This window comes from Corvus kubaryi, unplaced genomic scaffold (genome assembly GCF_017639235.1).
Source record: "Corvus kubaryi isolate FWS band 111438036 unplaced genomic scaffold, C.kubaryi_AGA036_p1.0 66, whole genome shotgun sequence".
Classification (NCBI taxonomy): Eukaryota; Metazoa; Chordata; class Aves; order Passeriformes; family Corvidae; genus Corvus; species Corvus kubaryi.
In genome coordinates this window covers 7,605,793-7,628,710 of record NW_024582054.1, presented here as the reverse complement: position 1 = coordinate 7,628,710, position 22,918 = coordinate 7,605,793, and the positions used below count along the sequence as shown (strand labels likewise).

Genomic DNA, 22,918 nt, shown 5'->3' with positions numbered 1-22,918 from the left:
AAGGAAGCACAGATAATTAAGTGTTAAATTCTCTATATTCAGAAAGAACATAAAAGGATGTTATACTTAGAATATAGAAAATAATGTGTTTCAAGAAAATAAGATACGCATTTTGCCTAATTTTTGGCATAACTTCAAAAATGTGCATCGTGGCTAAAAATGAAAAAAAAATCAAACCCATCTAAATAGAGATGGTTGAGGTAAGGGGCAGAGGAGAACAGTCTAAAACCTGCTTACTAGAAATAGCCATTCTTTGGCTTTCACGTGAAGTCACTGTTCTCTGAAGTAAGTCCTGGTTCAACTCTTCAAGTGGCATTTAGGCATTAAAAACTGGAAATAGATTGCTTGTAATGCTTACATTTATATCCTTACTGTTCTCCAGGACATTTCTTTTTTTTTTGAATTTGAGGATTCTAAATAAATCTTAAACAACACCAACTGGAACTGCTAATGACACTGAAGTTACTTCTCTTCTTGCTTTGGCTGAACTTTGTTGTTCTTTTGTTTCTTAAATCTGTAAAACATCCGATCTTAAGTCCTCGGTATAGACAGTCATAAAAGGATTGGTATTGATTGCATCAGTTGATGAGTGGATATAAAGGCCACGTGTGTAAATTAGAATTGGACTGGGACTTACACCTCTTGATGGCCTGTTGACCAGCTGGACAGACTGCATAATATGTGGAGAGGGACTTCATGTCTTCTCTCTTTGGTAGACAAAGTTCTCAGTAAAATAGGGTATCTTTTGTTAAGTTAGTTTGGCTTTTAATATATTGATAGTGATAGCCCAGAAACTTACAATTTCACAGTATTTTTTAAATCTGAGTCAACACTATAGTATTTTTTCTGTGGAACTATAAAAGCATTATTCACTAAAATGAATACTTTTGAGGGGTCAGTTTTGTAATGTAAATCAGTGGACAAAGCTGTTGAAGCTTAACCTAATTGACAAAACCTGCAACTTTAAAGGAAGGTTATTTTCTTCAGGAAGGTTGACCCTTTTTTTGTTGGTCAGCTCTCATCATATGAGTTTTGAATGTTAAGTTAAAAAAGTAGCTAAGTCTGCCATTGATCTGTAAGTGTACCACTTTCTTTCTTAACGCTTTTAAGCTCAAAAGTCAGTGCATGTAAGTTACATTCTGGATTTTATGACTTTAGTTCTTAGTTCATTGATCACATAGCAAATATAATTTCAAAGGATGTTGGGCAGTAAACTTTTTTCTTACATCGACTTAAAAACTGTATAATTAATTGATATACCAGGAAATTGTTCCTAATCTGCAATGAAAATACATAGTATTAGTAATAGGAGGTGAAGAAAGTAGTGTCAGTTTACTTTATGATGGTTTCATTGGAAATGCTATTTTCAGACTATTGGAAGAATAGAAAAATCTTGGACAATAATTAACTTTATACATTTGTACACGTGCAAATTTTCTCTAGTATAGAGATTGACAACAAAGAGACTTAGGCTGTGGTAAAATCTCTAAGCATCTTCTAAAATATATTCTTAATTCATGTAGGATAAGCAGAAATAGTTCATGGAATATCTTAGGGGAAGTGCTTAGATGTAACTTCTGATCAGTGTTCAGAATTTACTTTCTGATTTGCCAAAGCTGAATATGAGTGCATGTATTGCAGTGATACTGATTTGCTTTGCAAAGGTATCACTCAGGACACAGTCCCCTTTTTTTGTCTGCAGCTATTAATCATTTAAGTAATGCAACTGTATTTTCATTAAAAATTTTATAAAATAATTTTACATTGGACTTTTTTATTTTGAAAAGGCCAGTTATTGTCTTTTGAGGAGAACATGACTAGCTGCTGGTCTAAGTAGCTACTACTGTAAAGGTTTAATATGTTCAAGACTTTTGGCAAGCTTTGAAAGAATTTTATTTCACAAAGGGTAAAGGCTTAAGGAAGCTGAAAAACCTATGGAGGTATTATTGCCACTACTGTAGCTCAAGTTCAAGCCATTCAGTTCATGTCTTAAATGTCAAATTTTAATGTAGTTCCAAGCCCTTGAAAAGCACACTGATACATTTAAACAATTTACAGTAAAGATAACCAATTTTATTCTTTGCTGCACCATTTGTCTGGTTTTACCAAGGAGTATGTATGGATGACTCTAACAGGTTAATTTCAGGACAGCCTTCATGGACTAGGCAGCAGATAAGCCAACACTCATGGTGATTCTTGGCTGTAACTGTGGAATGGGAAGAAGCTATTAACAGCAAATTTACAAGCAATGAGGCTTAGAATAATAGATTATATTAGTACTGTGTATTAGAGGACAGAAAAATCAAGCAAATGCTCTACTAAAGCATCAGATGGGACAGAGGAGCTTTTCTTTCAGGATGGGAATTTTCTGTATTAGGGGTATGTAAAGCAAAGAATAAGAAAAAACTCCCAAGACGTCATAACCAACTGACAAAAAATCCCCTGTTCACAAAGGTAACTGGAAATACAAAAATGCATGTAAGTTGCGTAGTAATAAATTCCACACAAGAAAAATAAATTTCATACAATTGTTTTGTATATGTTGAAAATCCAGTTGTTAGTCCTGGTGTTTGGAGATTCTTCTTTTTCTTGGTATGAGTTTAATTTTGAATAGAGGCAAGAGGAAAAATGTATAATCTGATAGAAATACCATGGGTTTTTTCTTTTACTTTATGCCCCTTCTTTAAAGTGCTTGCAGTTTTTACAGAGTGGTCTGCACAGTAAAAATGACTGACATAAATGTTAAGAATATAGAATTTGATTGGAAGTAAATGCTGACACCAAGAGGGCAGTTAAGTGGAATAACAGAATTATTTCTGAGTAGTAAGTATGTAATTTCTGTGTATTTTTAGAGTCCATTCAAGATCTCACTATAAGCTTATGTAAAAGTGACTTAAATTGAAAATTACAAATCAAATTTAATTTGCAAATCTGCTCAGTGCTAGGCCCATAGACACTATGTTTGGCATTACAGAATTGGTCTAAGTGTTTAAGACCCTGAGCTGTCAATAATTATGCCATAAGTAAAATATTGGTGAGGGTAAAAAATATGTATTATGTAAAACTGATACCAAAAGACAGAATATCTATAGCTCACTGTTCTACATTACAGCAGTAAATTAATGCTTGTAAAGGAATTTATGAATACCCAAGTAAATCCAATATCACTCACTCACATGGGAATAGAGTCATGGAGCAGTGTAGCAGCACGGCTTTCACTGTCCTTGTAGGCAGATAGGGTAATTTGGATAGGAGAGGTGGACTACGAGGTGAGGGGAAGAGCTGAGAGGACCACGGGGTTCAAAGAAGTGATTCTGCGTCTCCTCCGTGGTTCAGTGTCTAACTGGATAGCTGCTGGTGGCATGGTGGGTGTGGAAGCTCATGCTGGAGCCAGTCCTAGTTCATGTCCTTTTCCATTACTAGGCTAACAGAATGTGCTATGCTTCCCCGAGGTTTGCAGATGATACAGAATTGGAGGTAGGACTTTTAATAAGCTGACTCTAGATGTGGAAATGGGGTAATGGGGCAACAGGAAGGGACTTCCTGATGTTGGGCCAAAACAAGTGTGAAAATCTGCACCTGGCCTGATAATCCACTGCTTGGGGTGGAGGGCTGCCTGGTCAAGTCTGGAGCAGCCTCATGGGAAAAACAGGCTGGACAGGGGTCAGTGGCCCACTATTGCAGCAGCAAAGATGATCTGCATGTTGAGCTTCACTAGCTGAGGCATAACCTGCAGATCAGCAGGAGTGATTATTCCCCTCAGCTGGGCATGTGCGACTGCATCTGGAAACCCACTTTCAGTCTCCTAGTTTAAGGTGCATAGTGTTAAACTTGAGAGTCCAGCATCAGTCAATTAAGTTATTTAGGAAGGTGTAGCTTAATGACAGGAAGAGACTCTGAGGAAGCGGGTTTTGTTTAGAAAAGATCAAAAGAGAAGACAAGGCCGAGGAGAGGGATCTATTTGCAGCCTTCTATTTCCTAAGTTTTTCATGGCTGTAGAAGGTAGAACCTCATTCTTCTTAGATGTGTACAGTAGAAAACTAGAAGGCAAAAGTGACAAGTGTTGCAGTTGGGGAAACCCCAATTAGTTAGAGAGAAGAGAAGCAGAAGGGGAGGAGAGAGGAAAGGAAAAAATCACCATGGGAAAGTGAAGTTCTGCATTTGGTTTTACTATCTTTTGCAATTAAGCAACCTCACTGAATGATGATGTTTGTTCCACTTTGAGCAGGGGTTTGACTCAGTGACCTTGAGAGGTCAGATTCATTTCTGTGATTCTGACTTGTATAAATGAGCAGGCAACAGTGAAGGAACTCTAGCGTGTTTTGGCAAAGTAATCTCAGTCTGTCATGAAATCAGGAAATCTTGGTAATCTGAGTGCTGTGTACAAGAGCTTCTTTAAAGTTTCGTGATGGAATTGGTACAAGCAGCAACAACTTTTCTGCAGAAAAAGCAGAATATTAGATTCAGATTGAATCTCTGTCAACATGCTGGGTGCTTTCTGAGGCTGTCATGTATACCAGCGGACATTTTTTCCCCTGAAGATTGAGTTTGGATCTATCTGTTAGTCCTGAATTGAGTTTGCTTTGAATGACAAGTACAATACATAAGAACTAGGATGCTGGCAAACGCAAGACGTTTAGTGAGAGATGAAAAGTTCTATCAAGAAAAAACTAGCTTGGTTTTATACTTGCTCCTGCTGAGTGTTGACAAAAGTATCTCTGTTCAGTCATAAATTAGTTGGTTATCTTTTCCAAAATTTAGCAGTGTAGTATGGGAAGATTGGAACAATATTATGCTGTGAGAGAAATTGAATTTGATTTTAACTTTCCAGAGGAATCTCCCTCATGAGGAAATCCCGCAGTCAAGTCTTACTTATTAAAGTTGGTATTTGAATCTTATTTTGCTTTTCAGTGGTGGCTGTTACATGTTCATTCTTGAACTATTGGATGGATGTGGCTTTATTTGGCACGTTTCTGTATTCTGCTGTAGAGTGGGTGGACTTGATGTGTTCTGCTTTAGTTTAGGTGTGGAAACAGATATATGAAAGTGAACACAAATTACCTGTTTTCTCATGATTTAGGCGGCAAGTGTCCTGAGCCTTCTCAACAGATTACAGTAAATACAAGAAGTAGCCTTGTTTAGGGTCTTACGTTTTAAACAAATCAGAATAATTATTTTCATCTGGTCTTGTTTGAACCTTCTAGGTCTGGTGGGAAGAAATCAAATGCATTTTCCATATCAAGTGTGTTTCCAGAGTTTCTTGTAAAACATATAGTGTGGTATATGTTATCCACCCTGTTACCTTCAATGCACCGCAAAGGACTGAAAAAAGTCAGTCATGAGATAAGATGCCATGAGACAGAAAAGCTGCACTGTCAGATTTCATTTCTCAGGTTGTGCACATCTTTAGATCTGCTTGTGTTTAAAGTTCATAAATTCAAGTACATAGTTTTAGGAAACCTGCCGATATTTTTTGTGGGTTTTTTCACATTGTAACAGTCTTGCCAGGTACCAAATTTGCCTTATCGTATGCTGGTCTGCACCTCAGTTCCTACTACAGGAAAGCTGAAAATCAGTTAGAAGAGTAAAGTACAGGGAGATGTAATAACCAGTTCATCCACTTCAAAATACACCCCTCTCATTGCATTTTGCAATGAATACATAGTGACAATAATAGGAGCAAACCTTCAAGGTGTTATAGTTCTGCTTGTAGTATCAGTTCTCTCTATATTCAGATTGTTGGGGATTTTTCAGCATTTCTTCATACCCAGTCTGTTCTTAGTGCCTTTTTCTTTTTTTTTACCCCTCCCCTCTGTAAAGTGATCCTACCGTATTTATCCTAGTTTGGAGAATTCTCTGTCCTCCAGATACCAACATGGTTTAGGGCTTTTTTGCACTACTGTAACATTGTATTTTTCCTCTCCTGATTTTTAAAAAGCAAGAGTTTTTTAAAAATTTGATTGCAGTGGTACTAATGTTCTCTGTAGAATCACCCACCAAGACAGCCAGCAGCTCCATCCATTATAGCTCTTGTACCAACATTCACAGCATGGCTGGAAGCTAAGGGGGCACATCTGGTGCCTCAAGTTCAAGCTGTTGAGTGTCCTAGATAGTGAAACTGCTTTAAATATTTGAGATTTTAGATCTCTCTGATCCAAACTCTCTGTATGTTTCATGCCTGTTCTTTGGGCATTTTTTTCTCCATTTGCAGCCTTCAAACTGTTGCATTTATCTGCTTCAGAATATCTTTAGTCTTAACCTTTTGAATGTAGGAGAAATCTGGATATGGGGAACAACTCTTTTTTCCTTCCACCTGTTTTTAATTTGGCTATAAATATAAATGTATTACTAATACACAAAATCTGCAAAAGATAATTGGTTTTTCCCCTCTCAAAGGCTGTTATTAGTGTACTGTGTCCAGGAACACTGTGGATATTGCTTTAAAAAAATGTATTCTTCCCTCAGTGTGAGTTGCTTTTACCTTATCCTTTGTGTACTGTCAACTCATTTATACTTTCACTGGCTGTTTTCTGGTAGGAAATTGGTCCAATACAGTCAGGCAAAACACACACTTTTAGCCAAATAATTCATACCTATCTACTTGGACAGATAAAATTCTATTGTTCAGGTACTTCAAAACAAGAAAAAAAAGAAACGAGCAGTAGTGCTTTTAACAGACATGAGTTTATTTCTGGCTTCATGGCAGTTTTTTTGTTTCAGATTGGGGTTTTTTGCTTGGTTTTGAAAAGCAGATATATGGGGTAGATGTGTAACAATTTTGGTGCATTTTATACTTTTCACAGAAAGAATTTTTTTATTTTTCAGTTTTTCACGAAGTGTGCCACAGCAGACCAAGCTTAGATGAGATAGTACCCAAACTCTAATCTGCTGATCTGTTTCAAACCAGGTGTTAGTATGCATTTCCTGTTCATAGACCTTAACTAAGAGGACCTGACTTGTCAGATCAGTTGGCCCTGTAGGGAGGATTAATAACCCTTCAAAAGGCCAACTCAGTTCACAGAACGTAGATGTCTTCTTACACAGCTTTTGAGATGTACACTTCACTAATTATCTCCTAGTTCCATCTGTCAATCTCTAAATAAGCCGAGGTCTTGCATTTTAGTCTATATATTGGAAATGTTGAAAATAGTGGCTTATTTCTTGCCCTGTGAAGGAGGAGAAAGACTTATGGAATTGCATCTTACTGGAGGAGGGTCACTGATTTTAATCTTTCAGAAAAAGTGACATATAAATACAATCTAGTAGCCAATACTAAAATTCTTTGGTGCATGCTATAGCACTTGGATGTTATACTACTGAGTGCTTCCTATTTATTGTGCATTGAATGGTCACCACTAATGTGTAGTATAAAAATAACTTTCTTAAGTTCTGACTTCATTTTTTTTAATTGGTTCTTTGGATTTCTACTTACCTTATGTGTATCAATGAGATATTTCGGTTTGGAGGTACAAATATTTTAAACGGTTTGTTTTTGTTTTTTTTTTTAATCTTATGTTCATTGGGAGCTTTGTGACTTGATAATTGGTACTTGGTAGAGTGAAATTGAGTGTACATTTGTAGCAGTAGCTTCTATTGTTGGCATTTATAGAGGATGGACAAAATTAATTCTGTCTACACATACTTGTTAAATAACCCTTCAGTTTTGACCTGGAACCCAAAATAAAACATTAGTATGTTTCCAAACTGAATTTTATTTTCTCCTGTGGCTTCATATCACATTTCAGCTGTACCTTTAGATCTGGCTTCTTAATGTTTGACTTAATGTGTCAAAAAGTCTTTCTTGTAGTGAAAGAACCCATGCCATTGGGTCTGTTAGTTTTCCTTCCCTTCACTGTATCTATTTTGGTAGGATGACAGTGTTTGGAAGGCTTTAGCAAGTGTCTGTTAATCTGAAAACTACTTTCATTACAAGCCAAGCTAAAAAGGAGAAAAGGATTGTGGGCTGTTGTCTGCTTAGGTTTTTTTTTGGTTGGTTATTTTGGGGTTTTTTTTAGGTTTTGGGGATTTCTTTTTTTTTTTAATTTTGTACAAAGGGAAGCAGCATGGGGACAGTAGTATGTAAAATAACAAAAATACAAGAGGCTTCTTAAAAATCTTTTTAGGTGGTCTTTGTACTTCAGCCAGTGGGCTATTTTCCATGTTCTGCTTTTCTTTGGAAACAGTTGTCTCCAAGTTGACCATGAGCCAGGAGTGTGTCCTTGCTGCCAGGAGAGCCAGTGATATCCTGGGGTGCATCAGGACAAGTGCGGCCCACAGATTGAGGAAGGTGATCCTGCTCCTGTACTCAGCCCTAGTGAAGCCACATCTGGAGTGCTGTGTCCAGTTCTGGCCTTCTCAGTACAAGAAAGACAAGGAGCTGCTGGAGAAGGTCCAATGGTGGCTACAAGGATGATTTGGGGTCTGGAGCATCTCCTGTGAGGAGAGACTTGCAAGAGCTTGGCCTATTTAGTCTAGAGAAGAGACAACTGAGAGGGGATCTCATTAACATATAAAAATATTTCAAATCCCAAGAGGATAATGCCAGACTCCTTTTAGTGGTGCCCAGTGACAGGACAAGGAGCAATGGTCAGAAACAAAAACACAGGAAGTTCCACCTCAGCATGAGGAGGAACTTCTTTTCGCTGAGAGTGGCAGAGCATTGGAACAGGCTACCCAGGGAGGTTGTGGAGTCTTCTTCTCTGGAAACATTCAAAAACCACCTGCACAAGTTCTTGTGTCACCTGCTCTAGGTAATCCTGCCTTGGCAGGGAAGTTGGACTGAATGATCTCCAGAGGTTCCTTCCAACTGTGACAATTCTGTGATTCGTAGCTTCACAGCTGATAGATTAAATCCGAAGCCAAATTTCATTTGAGAATACAGAGGATGGCATGCCCTTCCACATGACTGGGCAAAAAATCTGGTGTCTAAAAGGACTATGTGGAGTATATTCCTGTAAGAAATACGCCTATAAAACAGCAATAAGTAATCCTGTAAAATAAGGAACTATACATTTCTATTCACAAATCAAGAGGCCTCCTTCCAATGAAAAATAATTTAAACTGAAAAAAAGCTGGTGGCATGCACTTGAAATGTTTAGTCTTAAATCTAGTAAATTTAATGGACCTGCTGGAAATCTTTGAAGTCAGTAAAATTGTTGAGAAAGAACTGCAAACAGTTTTTCTGATGTTGTTTCTTACAATTAGTTCTGGGGAAGCACTAATACAGACAATTAAAAAAATATGTGTTGTAATTGACTTGCTGAGATTTCATGGAAGAAAGCTGCAGACAGCAATGCATTTGCCACAGTAGTTTTTGGCTTTTCTGACAACCTACTGGATATTTCCACTTAATTAAGTTTATTGTGACGTCTTGTATCTATGATTTTAGATATTAATCTTTTGTTCAGTTGAACAGTCTGAGAATGTACATTGTCAAAATACTTTATTATTTAAGTACCTCATCATAAATCACTTTTCTATGTGACTTTGGAAAGTCAGCCTTTTGTGTAAAGTTATGAAAAAGTGTGGGCATGAAGTTCCAATTTAGAGAGGTGACCTTCACCTAGTTATACAGTCGGTGTTCTGGGATATGTAAGCTGTTAGGAAAGTCCTTCAGCTGTCCTCTAATTGCATATCAAAGTGAGACTTAGCAGTGCACAATTCTCTTTCACCACAAAATGTTGCTTGACGGACCTTTCTTTAGTGGAATAGCTTTTAAAATTACTGTTCAAGGAGGTTTTTCATTCCTTAACTGCTTTGTATGAAATACAAAAAAAATTACTCTCTGGACTACTACTGGATTCCTGTGATAGAGATGAGACCTGCTGATCTGTAAAACACTGCTTTTATGTGAGACATATAACATGAGCTTTCTCCCAGATCTAATAGCAATAGTACTGCTGGTCTTATTTTAATGTACTTAATTCAAGTTAAAAAAAAAAAAAAAAAGAGAATATACATACTTTAGAGATTTTTTTTTTCTACTTTTATATCTTAGGCTAAGTGCAACCTGAAAGGCAAGTGTTGTAGCTGTATTTTATTGTGGTTGTTTATTTATAAAAATAATTCAGACAGCAAAAACCATCATCATGTAAAAATGTCCCTTCATGGTAATTATTACACTTGCAGCAATAAGATGCAAGAAAAGATGGGCATGTGGCTTAGCCTGAGTAAATGTATTGTGGGTTGTAAACTGTGGGTAGAGTATTTCATAGGCTGAGGTACTGGTTTTTGTTGTTGAATGGATGGGATTTACATAACTGGCTTTCGCTAAAATTTTCCTTCCTTCTTGACCTGTCCTGTAGTCAGCCCTTGTACCTCCCCGCTGATACGTTTCTGGGGAGTTTATTGGTTTGGGGATGTGTGTGTTTTAATTTCTTCATCGCCTTAGGTGGTAAAAGTCTACCAGACTTTTTTAGTTGCTTATATTGAGATATAGATGTTATCATACCACATGTGTATGTGCAGGGTTCTCTAGAATTCTGAGAGTTTGAGTTGTAAGTGTATGGAATAATTTGTCCACTGCTGTTCTGACTTAGGCCACTGTATAGCAAAAACTGGGGATTTTGTCTTGAATGGCTGTTAATAGTCCTTTCTTGCATCTGCTGCATGGAAAGTATTTTCTTTAGTAGCAGTCTCATCTGCTGTGTTTTAGGTCATTGATCCAGTGCAAAATCAAGAAAACACAGTTTTCTAAGTAACTTTAAAAGCTCCAGTAAACCCTCTACCCTGTTACAACAGGATTCTCCTAGAATGTAGGATCTTAAAAGTCATTGGCCAATTTGTTTCAGAACCTGAAGCCTGTCAAGTTATCTAAGCAAGCTTAGAAATGGAGCCCTATTCGTTATATACCATGCTCTTTGTATGAGTTACTGAGTAACAAATTCAGCCTTTAATTTTCCAGAGCCTCTTCCTGCCTCTCAGGACACTTGCTGTGAAGTTCAAACATTGTTTTCAGGCTGGTGAGGTAATTCCTAGTGTACTCTCTGCTGCGGATGCACATCTGTTAACTTGTACGGGAATTATGCCAAATTCTACTTAAGTTCACAAGTACTTTTCTAGTATTGATTTTAATTGGTTCCCCACAGTTGCAGGTGCTGAAATGACCAGAATGTGATAAAAATACAACCCACACAGATATTCACTGTGGTCTGTATCTTGAGCCTTGATTTCTCAGCTAAATTGAAGTGAGATTTTCTGCAGTGTGCATAAATGCTTACAAGGTGATTTTAAAGTATCCCGTTCAGCAAAGTCTGTGTAGGATGCTGCCTTCCTTTGAAGGAAAATAGAGCAAAGAAGATTGAAGGTATAGATGATCCAGACAAATAGAGTGAACTGAAGTTCTCAGTCACCAAATACTCTCCAGTTAAGAGACGAGGCTCTATCATGCCAGGACAGAGTGAAAGGCTAATGTAAAACGCTCTAGGTCAGGATCAGCAGGAGCTCTACACTAATTAAGAGGGCCCTGATGAAGATTCTGGTGTCTGGGTTGTGGGAAATTCATCCTTCTCCCTGGGACCTGGCTGGAATACCTATTATCTTTCCCTACAGTAACCCTGCTTTGGTAGATCTGCCTGAGCAGCATCCTGTCCTCTCAGCTAGGTTTTAACTAAAAACATAGACACAATAAATCTGCTGGTTTTGACTAGAAATATCTGGAGTCCTCAAATGCAGCTGGCTGTGTGCAGGAAAAAGGAGGTGGGAAAAGTTTGAAAGTTGGCTGCTTTGCAATATAAAGTAGTTTAAGGCAATTCAGACAAAACCTGGAAGTTCAGTCATCATTCTGGAAGTGAAAATGTGTTTAATAAGATTCCAGATATTTGCAGTTAAGCAGAAGCTTTCTCTCTGGCAACAAAATGAAGTCTGCCATTCTTGCCACTGTTACCTACATCTGTCTTTATAACTGCTACTATGAAAAGCAGTTGCCTTGACATCAGTAACTTAAACTATATTGCTGTAGTATTTGAAGAATAATTTAAGCAAGCTATTAATTTAAAACTGAAAATTTTCTATATTTCTAGCTTTAAAATGTTGATGGAAATGAAAGATGAGTCTTCTGTAATGTGTATGGATGATGGGGGGGTCCAGGTGTTTGAATAGTCATAAAATCTGCTTTTAAGGCCAAGTATTTACTTGGTTCTATGAAAAGTAAGTATCACTAGGTGAAAAAACAAAAGGCAAGGCACTCTGCCTGTAAGCAGCAGTTTGTTATTAATGCAGTCAGTAGTACGTTTAGAAAGCATACAAGCTCTCAACAATTCTCAACAATTCATACAGGCTGTCTTCAATTCTCACAACAATTTATGGTGTCATACACATGAACAAAAAAAAGTTTTTTTTGTTGCAACTCAAAGCAAATTTTTGGTTTTTTAAATGTAAAGGCACCTGAAAACTCTTTTGTCTAGTCCCTTTTCTTGGGAAGATACAGCACATATCTTAACCTGAAATACCAGGTTAACTGATTTTTTTAATGCTTGATTTTTCTTTTGCTATTCAACAGATAAAGGTAACTTGCATGTAGAAAGAAAATTTGTTACTTACATAAAGCTACATTTCGAAGAATGTATGAATATGTGTTAATTGGGTAGATGTATTTCATACATTTTTATCCTGAAGCATGAGTCTGGCAACTTGCTACAGGCAGTGATGCAGTAGAGCTGATTTAAGCGGACAGATGATGCATATTGTTTTCTGAACTATTGGGAAGGGCTGTGGGAAAACTGGTATGTGTTTAAACTTAGGAGTAGTTTGCCTCTTGTATCTGAAAGCTTCTCTTTTTTCCAATTTTATGTCAAAACATTATGCTGTGCATAAAGAAACAGAAGGAATCAATGTTTGGTTATACTGCTATGTATTTAGGGCCACTTACATCCTCATGTCCTATTTGGCAAGTGGAGAAGGTGGGACTGTGCTGCTTGTCCCTGCTTTCAGTTCCTTAGATCCCAGATGGTGAGAAAGCAGCACTGTCAAATGAAGGAAGAGGAAATATGGGCAAAAATAGGAGATGCCATTCTGTGAAGTCAAGCCTCAACTTCTGAACATTTTGACACCTGGCAAGCCTTGACCAGCAAGCGGGAATTTAAACTTGCCCCAGTTTTAGCTGCTTTTGTTTATTTTCGGTGAGGCTACCTGTCTTTTGCTGCAAACATATCCTTTCTTTGCTCTGTACCTAAAAAAAAATTAATCCTGGAAGTGGCAACGTAAGTCTGAGTTCTTCTTACCACAGTCTTCTCAGAGCACCTCTTTGTATTACAGATAGCTGGGGTCTAAGAACTGTGGCAGATGTGCAGAAGGTAATAGTTGGGCAATCACAGTGGGAAGGCTCAAAGTTCTAGAATTAATTCAGACTGCACATTAAATCAGTATTCATTGAAACTGTTCTGAGAAAACATTAAACACTACAAGTTTTGGTGCTCAAACTCAAAGCTGGAATTGACAGGTAGCAAAGCTCACAACCGTCACCTGAAGCCGACTGCAAATAGTTTTCCTAAAATTCACATGGTATACTAAGACAGTTTCATGTATCTTGTCCTTATTGCTCAATACCTAAGTAAGTCAGAATGCACCTGTTTGCTCCATATTAATTCTCAGCTTCATTTGTCTGATTGTCGGAAAGTTCTGGAAGTTAGCTTGTGGGAGCATGTCCCCTGAACAGTAGTAGTTTGAACTACCTTGGAGCCTTGCAGAACAGAGTAATACAAACTTCTACTATCATAAGCATTAAGGGGATATGATTTAGTGTCCTTTCCCCTGCTTAGTCCTCGTTTCCTTGCTTTGGGAAGAAAACAGGGTGGGTAAGATTTTGAAATGGGGGGAAAACAATTGTAAGGTTGTTATAGTGACAGAAAGAAGAGCTGCTCATGTTGGAGGAATAGAGATCATCTTTTCTTGCCTTTTGTTTTGGAGTTACATAGGTGAGAATAGCAAATGGGGGTCAGTCCTCATAGATATCTTAATGTTGTCTTTTCTTTGGGCCTTTGTACTTTGACATTTGAAAGAAAATCCAAGAAATACTTATTTCTCAAACTTCTGGGGCATTTCCACAAATTACTTGTGCTTTGTCCTCTGAATCAAAAAGTCCAATTGCAGAATTTAGTAGCAACTGGACAAAGATAAAAAAAGTCACTATTTTTTCCATGATCAGAAACTGCAGATCCTTAGGTGTCCGTGCCCATGCCAATCATCATGGAACTAGATGATTTTTGAGGTCCCTTCCAACCCAAACCATTCTATGATTGTACTCTAAGATCAGCCTAACTGGTAGCCATACCATACCAGGATTGTGTATGTGACTGTCAGAAATTTAGTCAATGAGCTATTTGCAAGTTTAAGAAATAATTGTTTCCTTGGCAGCTAGGAATGAAGGGACTTGCAGAATAAGAATTAGGTGTAATTGAACAAACAGAATTTTAGAGGGAAAAGACAGCGTTTCAATATGTAGCTCTCAAGAACTGGAATGTATAGAGGAGTATCTCTGCCACAATCTGTTCATAACCTACTCCTTTTCCTTAAGAACTGGCTTGGGAAGAAGAAACATTTCTGACACAAATTCTAATACATAATTTTATCTATTTCCTAGTAAAATCTGTATTAGCTATTAAATAATATTTTTACTTAAAATGTACTCCTGCTTTTCATTTTGCTCTCTTTATTCTGTCTGAATCAAAAGCTGTTTAGGGAACTCCTGGCAACTTTTAAGACTTGGTCTCAGTCTGAAGAGTTCTGCTTTATGAGAACTTTAGGAGTTCTGCTACCATGAAGATAGGAATGATTCTAAAAGATAGGAATGATTAAATTCTAGATTCAGTGACCATGAAATCACATCACACTGCATGGTATTGAGTTCAACGTTTTCTTCATCAGAGATGTTTTTTTGAAAGGCTGTATTGAGTGCATTCTAAGGATTTTTCCACCCCTAGTTATTAAGAGCCAGTTTGAAGAACTGTGCATAATTGTTTCCTTGTGAACTGGTGGATGAGTATCCGCTGTACAGCATTTGATATACAGCTAGATCATGGTATAACATTTAATTGATAAATATTTTTGGATTGAACTTCACAGATAGCCAATGCCTTCAGAGGACTTCACAGGCCTACTCAGGAGCAAGTCTCAGCCTCACTTTCACAAATGAAACAGTTTCACGAAAGTGAGTTTTTGATTATCTCAATTTTTTTTGTTCGTTTGGTTTTTCAAGAGCTGGTGACACAACAGCAATATAAGTTAAGGCTGTTTAATTTATCAATCTGTACAGTGCCCAGATAAAGCAAATCCTTGTTACATTGTGAAGAGTTGCAGCAGCCACTGCCTGCTTCAAAATTTTATGCTTTTAAATTTCTCCCTTCGGTGCACTAGAAATACATCACAAAATGACTAGAAATTTTGTAATGTATTTAAGCCATTTGTCATGAGATGCCTATTTACCTAGAGTTTGAGTTATTAAATTTATAGATCCAAACTTAAAGAAAAATAAATAAAAGTTCATAGTGGATTGGTTTAGAGCTTTCAGACTGTTTCTCAAGGCAAAGTATTGTGTGGTAGGTATTTAAGGGATTGGTTTTCAGCTTAGGTTTTTCATTCAAGTAAAGTTACTTTAGAGGAGAAAAAAAAATAAAGAAAATACATTCTAGGCAGCAGATGAGATGAACTGTAACTCCATGACAGTTTATAACTTTAAATACAGCTTTCTGTGTACGAGGAGCTGTATTGATTTGCTGCTTAAGCTGCTGGACATGCTTGTGGGGCTGGATTCTAAATGAGGTCTGGAATTCAAATACTTCTGTTTCCATGTGTTCCAACTGATGAGAACAACGACTTTTCTGACTCCGTCACATATTCTCTAAAGCTAGTTCTGATCTATTTCTGCCTTGTATTCTTTGATCTGATTTTGAAGTGAGTATTTCACTTAAATGCATGCTTCTCCGGCGTTAAATACATCTGTGAAACTTAATACTGCAACCTATTTTTATTTATTTTGCAAAATGGTTAAAATGTCTTCCATGCCAGAAGAACTAGTGCTGTTTCTGACTCATCAACTTTTGGTTGTATGTTAATCTAGTGTTAAAAACAAACTAAAACCACATAGAAAGAAACGGACAAGTCCAAAAAAGTGACAAAACCAAACCTCTCAATGTCTTCCATCATAAATTGCTGTAGCTGATTTCTCACACATTTTCTTACTTCACTGATAACTGTATGTTGCTTAAAAAGAAGAAATCTTATTTCCATCTGTGACACACAGAAATGCCATATGAACCAACCATTTATTGATGGGTTCCAAATAAATGTATTTTGTCCACGCTGCTACAGCTTCTTGTTTGGAAGGCATAGTGTTACAATTTAAAAAAAAGGCAAAGCAAACAAAAAAACCACTTAAAGTTGAAGCATAACTTAAATAATTGCCTTCTATTAAGGTAGATAATGATTGTGTAAGATCTTAGCAAAAATACCTAAATGATTTGTCAGAGAGGGAATGTGTCTAGGTTGCTTCCACATTTTTTCATTTTTTAGAAAATACTTTTTACATGTTGGCAAGGTAACCCCCACTCAGTGGCTGGTGAAGTGCTCTAGTTTTTCAAGCAGCATAATGAGCAGCTAGTGAGGATGGTTTTCCTGACTGCCAAAGGGTTTCTCAGAGTTACAGTGACTGCCATATTACTGTCAAGCTGTCATGGACTAAGTGATGGTTTTAAAGCATGTTTGGTGGGTTCAAGGGTAGCTGGGTTTTTGAATGCTATAGAAATGCAAGCTGTTTCCTAAAATACTAAGACACAAAAGGTGAAATGCAACTAGACCTGTTTGCACAATAATCATGAGTGTGAGATGTAAAGGAGGAACTGCCATTTTCCCAAGAGGATTGCATCATTTAGCTTAAGGCTGAATTTCTGCCTAAGGTGACTGACATACCCAAGATCCTTTTAAGTTCCTCCATAGAAGAGTAGCCCTCTTGGCCTCTCCCAGAGTTACTGTGTGGTGGATGATACAGAAACAATCATCTAATCAAGGTGCTTTTGTAGTTCATCACTAACAGGCATTTTTGGGAGGTGATGAAGTTTGGAAATGTAATGTGACACTTTCACTGCAGTACAGAGCACTAATGGCTTCAACTGAAGATAAAGCTGCTGTTCACAGATTGTTAAAAGTGCTGTGTAGAGAAGTTTGGAGAAGCAGATTTTGGATATGTCAAATGAACCAGTTTCTGGAGATGCTGAGATTAGATATTTAGTGTTAACTATCATCTGTAAAATTTGGTATTCTCACCTTGAAAGATGCAATGACCCCTGTTTTCAAGAGCACTAGAATGCATGTCATGTAGATGCCTTCAGAACAATGAGAAGTTTGCTGTATTAAAGTTTAAGGCTATAAATTTCGTAACTGGTTATCCATGAGATTCTGAGGGGGAAAACAAGTGTTTGATCACGCAATCATTCTGTCTGGTGCTTCCTAGTGTCGAACCCTTTGTTTTGTAGTGCTGCTAGTGTTAATTATATATGTGACCTACATATAGTATGCACAGTTTTTTCTTTTTAATACATGGCTGATTTAGCAGTAGATCATTGCCCATTTTGCGTGGAAAGAGAATAATCTGCAGGCCATAAAAGTTGTGCCACTGTTAAATAGCCTTTAATTAGTACTGCTTTGTAGAATATATATGAAAGTTGGTCTAGTAGAATGCTGTAAAGTATTTCAAAGTGATCATTGGAGTTGACAAAAAAGACATGAATACATGCAAAGTAAATTTAGAGAAGATAGGCACATATGTCTGTACAGCTTTTGAGTTTGTTTCCCAGTCAGTGCTGTGTAGACTTGCAGTAGAAACAGAACCTGTATATACGCTGCAGGTATGGATAAGTTTCCTAACACCCTTGCTTTTTTAGGATTGTTACGTTTGGATGCATGGGCCATTGAGCAAGCAATGAATCTTTAATACTAATCTCCCTTCTTAGTAATATCAGTCTTTGCATTTCAGTAGTCATTCTGGTCTAATTTTGCTGCTACCTTTCTGATACATTGGTCTTCTGTGCTGTGTACTATTTGATGTAAGATTCTAAGTCATGTACTGCACCATGCATCAGTTTGGCTCTCAGTGCTTCCACTGTCAGTGAGGAGATTTCTGGCAATCTGTTTACTACATTCTTGTCAATAGTCTGATCAATATACTGAGTCCAGCTGTGCTTTCTATTTCAAGGTAACTTCTTAAAATCAATTATCTGCCTTGTGGAATGCTAGGGGGTTTTTTGTTTGGTTTGGTTGGTTTGTTTTTTTTTTTTTAACCTACTAAAATTTCCTTGGAAATGAATTTTCTGTTCATCAAGTTCAGTTCTGATAAAGGTGTTTGGACTTTCACAAACACACACAGAACTGAAAACGTTTAAATCTGAGATGTTGAAAAGAGCTTTTCATGTTAATCTGCCTTTGCTAATCTGTTCCTAAGTACATTTAACATCAAGATGCTGATCTGTGCATTTTAAAATTTTGATCCTAAGAATCAGTATTAACTTTTTAACTTCATGGAATGATAAGGTATTACATCAGTATTTACTTACTGTTTAACTGTGTCCCTTGTTATAGAAGTGCATGCAGCATGCACATTTTCAGAGTGGGAAGTCTCTTACTTTTCCTGGTTGTTTGGGCGAATGGGGTGCACAAAAATAAGCAGTCTTGCTGTTTAAGTCTTGATTATTTTAGAAGCTTTCTTTAACTGCCAGCATCTAAAAGCAGAGAAAAGCGACTTTTCCGATAATACTCTTATTTGGCGGACCATATGGATGACATTATTTTTGGAAAGCGTTTAAGTAGAAAAAAAATAGATGACACACCAGCTTTAGTAGATTATGCAATACAATGATTATACAAATTATTTCTTCACAGAAAGTGGAAATGTGTTTGGGAGTGAATTAACATACAGCAACAGATAAGTAACATGTAAACAAAATGCATGTTTGACTACAGAAAGTGCCTAAAGCTGCTTGTAGAACTTTCATGGAGTTATACTGATTAGAAGAAATTTTTTTTAGGGAAAACATCTAATGCAGCAAGTCAATTTTCCTGCTGTTGAAAAGTTAGCCTTATTAAGTACTCTTTGAAAACCTGACTCTGACTTAATGATACACTAATTTGAGCATTTATATTGCCTTTTTTATTATTTTCCAAAATAAGAGCAGTCTTCTTTATTTGTGTTTTTAAACATACATTTTGTTTGTAATAAGTAATATCATTCTTATTAATGGTTGTTATTTGTGGTACCTAATATTTGGAAAGGGACGTGTTAAGCAAACTTTAGTTCCTTAATTCTTATACCTCTGTTTTTCACAGTCTGTTTGTCTGACTTGATGGATTTACAGTGTAGTAAGTGCATATACCTGTGTCTCTTGACTGGGAATCAAATGTCACAAATGTTGGTAGTGTTATACAAGCATGATCTACATGTGCCATGTTATGAAGAGACCGGAAAAAATGTCTTGTTTTTTTCAGTCAGTAACATGAAATTCAGTCGAAAGTAACAGGATTTTTTAATAAGGTACATATACTTACATGTTTGTGTTGTTGGGGTTGTTTTCCTTCTCTGTTTCCTAAATTGAGAGGATGAGAAAGAAATTACTAATACTCAGTGCTGAATATGAGGAACTTAAGCAAATTAGCATGGGGGAAAGAGAACAGTAAGGTAATTGATGGTGCACCTCTCCTATGAGGAAAGTCTGAGAGAATTGGGTTTGTTCCGCCTGAAGAAGAGAACACTTTGGGATGACCTAATTGCAGCCTTCCAATATCTGAGAGCCTACAAGAAATCTGGAGAGGGACTTTTTACAAGAGTATGTAGTGACAGGACAAGGGGAAATGGCTTCACACTGAAAGAGACTGGGTTTAAGTTAGATATTTGTAAAAAAAAGTCTTTATTGGGAGGGTGGTAGGCGCTGGAACAAGTTGCCCAGAGAGGTGGTGGATGCCCTGTCACTGGAGGTGTTTAGGACAGACTGGATGGAGCTCTCAGCAGCCTGGTCTAGTGACAGGTGTCCCTGACCATGGCAGGGAGATTGGAACTGCATGTTCTTTAAGGTCCCTTCCAATGCAGACCATTCTGTGATTCTGTGATTGTAAGAATGAAGTGGAAAGACCTTTGTTGTTATTTTGGGGTTTTTTTTTACAGGATGTTGGTAACTTAAGTTGATGGTGGCTAAAATATATCCAATTTTAAATAGTAGACAGCTTGTTTGGCATCATACCACCATTCTGACAATAAGGAATATGCTTTTCAGTATGTTATACTGGGAAGAGAATGCATTCTACTGTCAGAATTAGTGACATGTATTTGCTTCGTGGGACACTGTAGAAAATACACCAGCAAAACAGCTACTGATAAGTGAAGTAAACAGCATGTTTCTGAATCACAAAGCCCATTTCAGTTATATTTTTTTATATGTTCAGTGACGAACAAGAAACCAGCTCAAGCATCTATAACGAAGGTGAAGCAATTTGAAGGCTCTACGTCATTTGTCAGGAGAACGCAGTGGATGCTCGAGCAGCTTCGCCAGGTCAATGGTATAGACCCTAATCGGGTGAGTTTGAACAGTTCTAGAAAGTGAAAACTGAGCTCTTACTTAACTGATTGGTGAACCAGGCATTCTTTATTCAAAAGCCATCTGGAAATACAAGATACAAGTTTTAAGTGCAGATTCTCAAAAAATAAATAACTCAGTGGAATATGCGGAGTAAATTTTGATGGGAAACGGGGAGCAGGCTAAAACTCAGTCATATGGGGTTTTTTCTTCTTGTCTTTCCATACTTTTCTTTTTCTTTTCTTTGTGAAGAGCAAAGTAAGAGCCTTGTTTGCTTCAGCTGTAGGCCTCTTGTGGTCTACTTTGGCATGCACCTGTGGTGTGAGATAGAGCAATAGGTAGAAGTAAGAATAGAAGGGGTTACTGAGGTTCGAGTTTTTGAAATCTTGGGAATCCTGCATTTTTTCTAGGACAGTCCTCTCCTCAGATATTTCGGCATTTCTTACCTTATGCTACAAAGTGTGGTAGTGTCTTTTAGCTGCAAATGGCAAGTGAACAGTGATTTAAACTAAAAACTACCAAAAATAAAATAAAACAAATCAACCCTCTATTAAATAGTTGTGGAATTATTCCTTTAATTTGGACTATGCAGCCCACCTTGAGCTATCTCAAGACAAAGTTGTACTAATATGTAATAGGCTTATGAATACAATTCTCCGGTAGTAAAACAACATAATTAGAAGTTAAAAATGTGGCTCATATTATGTGCTTACGAAGTGATTTAGTGTTCTTTTTATAGCAAAATATTTTTGTGACTAACTCCCTTGGTTTCTTCAAAGTTGTGCTCTGATCAGCCACCTAAGCATCTTAGCTATGGTGCATCAAATTGTGTTACTACTCAAGTCTTGGTTAGTACCTAAGTACCTAGCATCAAGGCCAGTTACTACCTAAAGTCATGGTACAAAAAAGAAGCCCTTGACCACTGCCCTATGAAATTCAAGGAGTGGAATTATATTTTCTCTGGAAGGAACTATAAAAACAAGGGAAATGACAAACAGATAAGGGATATGAGTTTTAGGCCCTTTTATAGCATCTGCCATGCAGCTATGTACGTAACAGATTGAAAGTCCTACCAAGCTCTTAAGCTTAGAAATGTTTCTTTCAAACTCATCTCCCTGTGAATTCCAAGTGTCATCAGTTGGAAAAGAACATTTACTAGATTAGATTGCAAAACAATGTTTAGCAAATATTACTAAATATATAGCACTACTTCTTGCATAAAATCCTTTTATTTTGGCAGCTGATGGTGGTATACCTGCACTTCAGTTCATTGGGGGAGTGGTCATTTGTTCATGTTCTCCTGAGTCCTTTGCAACACTTTATGAAAATGCATTAATTACAATAACTAGGACTTGTTATTTGCTTAGCTTATTTATTTGGTTGAGCGTGGATAGCAGAGCCACATCTTCTATAATATAGTGTGACCATAGGTTTTGTGTTGAGAGGTGTAAATGCTTGCATAATATAGAATACACAAGTAACTATATATCTGTAGATAGCAAGGGTTTGAGAATTAGACCTTTAATGTTTTGATCTAAATTTTGTTTTCAGATGTTTTTGTCATAGCTGACTATTCCTCATTAAAAATAACAGTAAGAAAAAAACTTCCTGCCTGTTTGGACTTTTTCATCCAAAAATATGCAGTAATTCCAGGATGGTTATGAGTTGCATGACCTTTCTGTATTTTGCAGCACAGTGCATTTTAAAAAATATCTCTCCAAATAATTTCTAAAACTGGAATAATAGAAGTGTGGTTTTTTTCTTCTAGGATTCCCCAGAATTTGATTTACTATTTGAAAACGCGTTTGACCAATGGGTAGCAAACACAGCTTCAGAAAAATGCACATTCTTTCAGGTTCTACATCACACTTGTCAGCGATACCTTACAGACAAGAAGCCAGAATTTATCAACTGCCAAGCTAAAATTATGGGAGGTAAGCAAATCAAAGCTTAATACTTTGTAGTTGGGCATGAAATGATTTGCATGTGATTTATTCTGTGTTCAGATAAGCTTGCAGCCTAATGGCATCTTGAAATCATGGGTCTGAACTTGCTAACTTAGCTGTAAACTATGCTTCAGCATTTCTCCATCAAGCACCACTTCACACTCTTCTGTTACCTTTTCATTGCTGGTTTTCAGTTCCAAAGGTTACATGCCCTTTCCACCTTGTGAGAAGTTGTTCTCCTCCCTCTTTTTAAGCAACCCTGATTTTGATTTGCCCCTCTGCTTTTGTTCATCCTAAAGTGTTTCTGGGTGGCCTGAAACATCAGCTAAAAGCCTCTTCTGCATCCCTGTTTCCTCACAAGTGGAAGCAAGTGGCTGCATGGTGCCTAATTTTCAGCTGAACTTAAACCATGACACTTTC

At 37.1% G+C, this 22,918-nt stretch overlaps 1 protein-coding gene across 4 annotated transcripts in view; it reads left to right on the top strand.

The window, feature by feature from the left end:
* STXBP6 (syntaxin binding protein 6) overlaps positions 1-22,918 on the top strand; it is a 94,924-nt gene that overhangs the window by 57,701 nt on the left and 14,305 nt on the right. For 3 of the 4 annotated variants that reach the window (XM_042047562.1, XM_042047563.1, XM_042047564.1), the window contains 2 exons: positions 20,422-20,552; positions 22,321-22,486. In XM_042047562.1, coding sequence (XP_041903496.1) covers positions 20,422-20,552; positions 22,321-22,486 — 297 coding nt within the window. Of the gene's footprint in view, positions 1-15,060; positions 15,146-20,421; positions 20,553-22,320; positions 22,487-22,918 lie in introns of those variants that run through there. The other variant, XM_042047565.1, reaches the window with a different exon arrangement.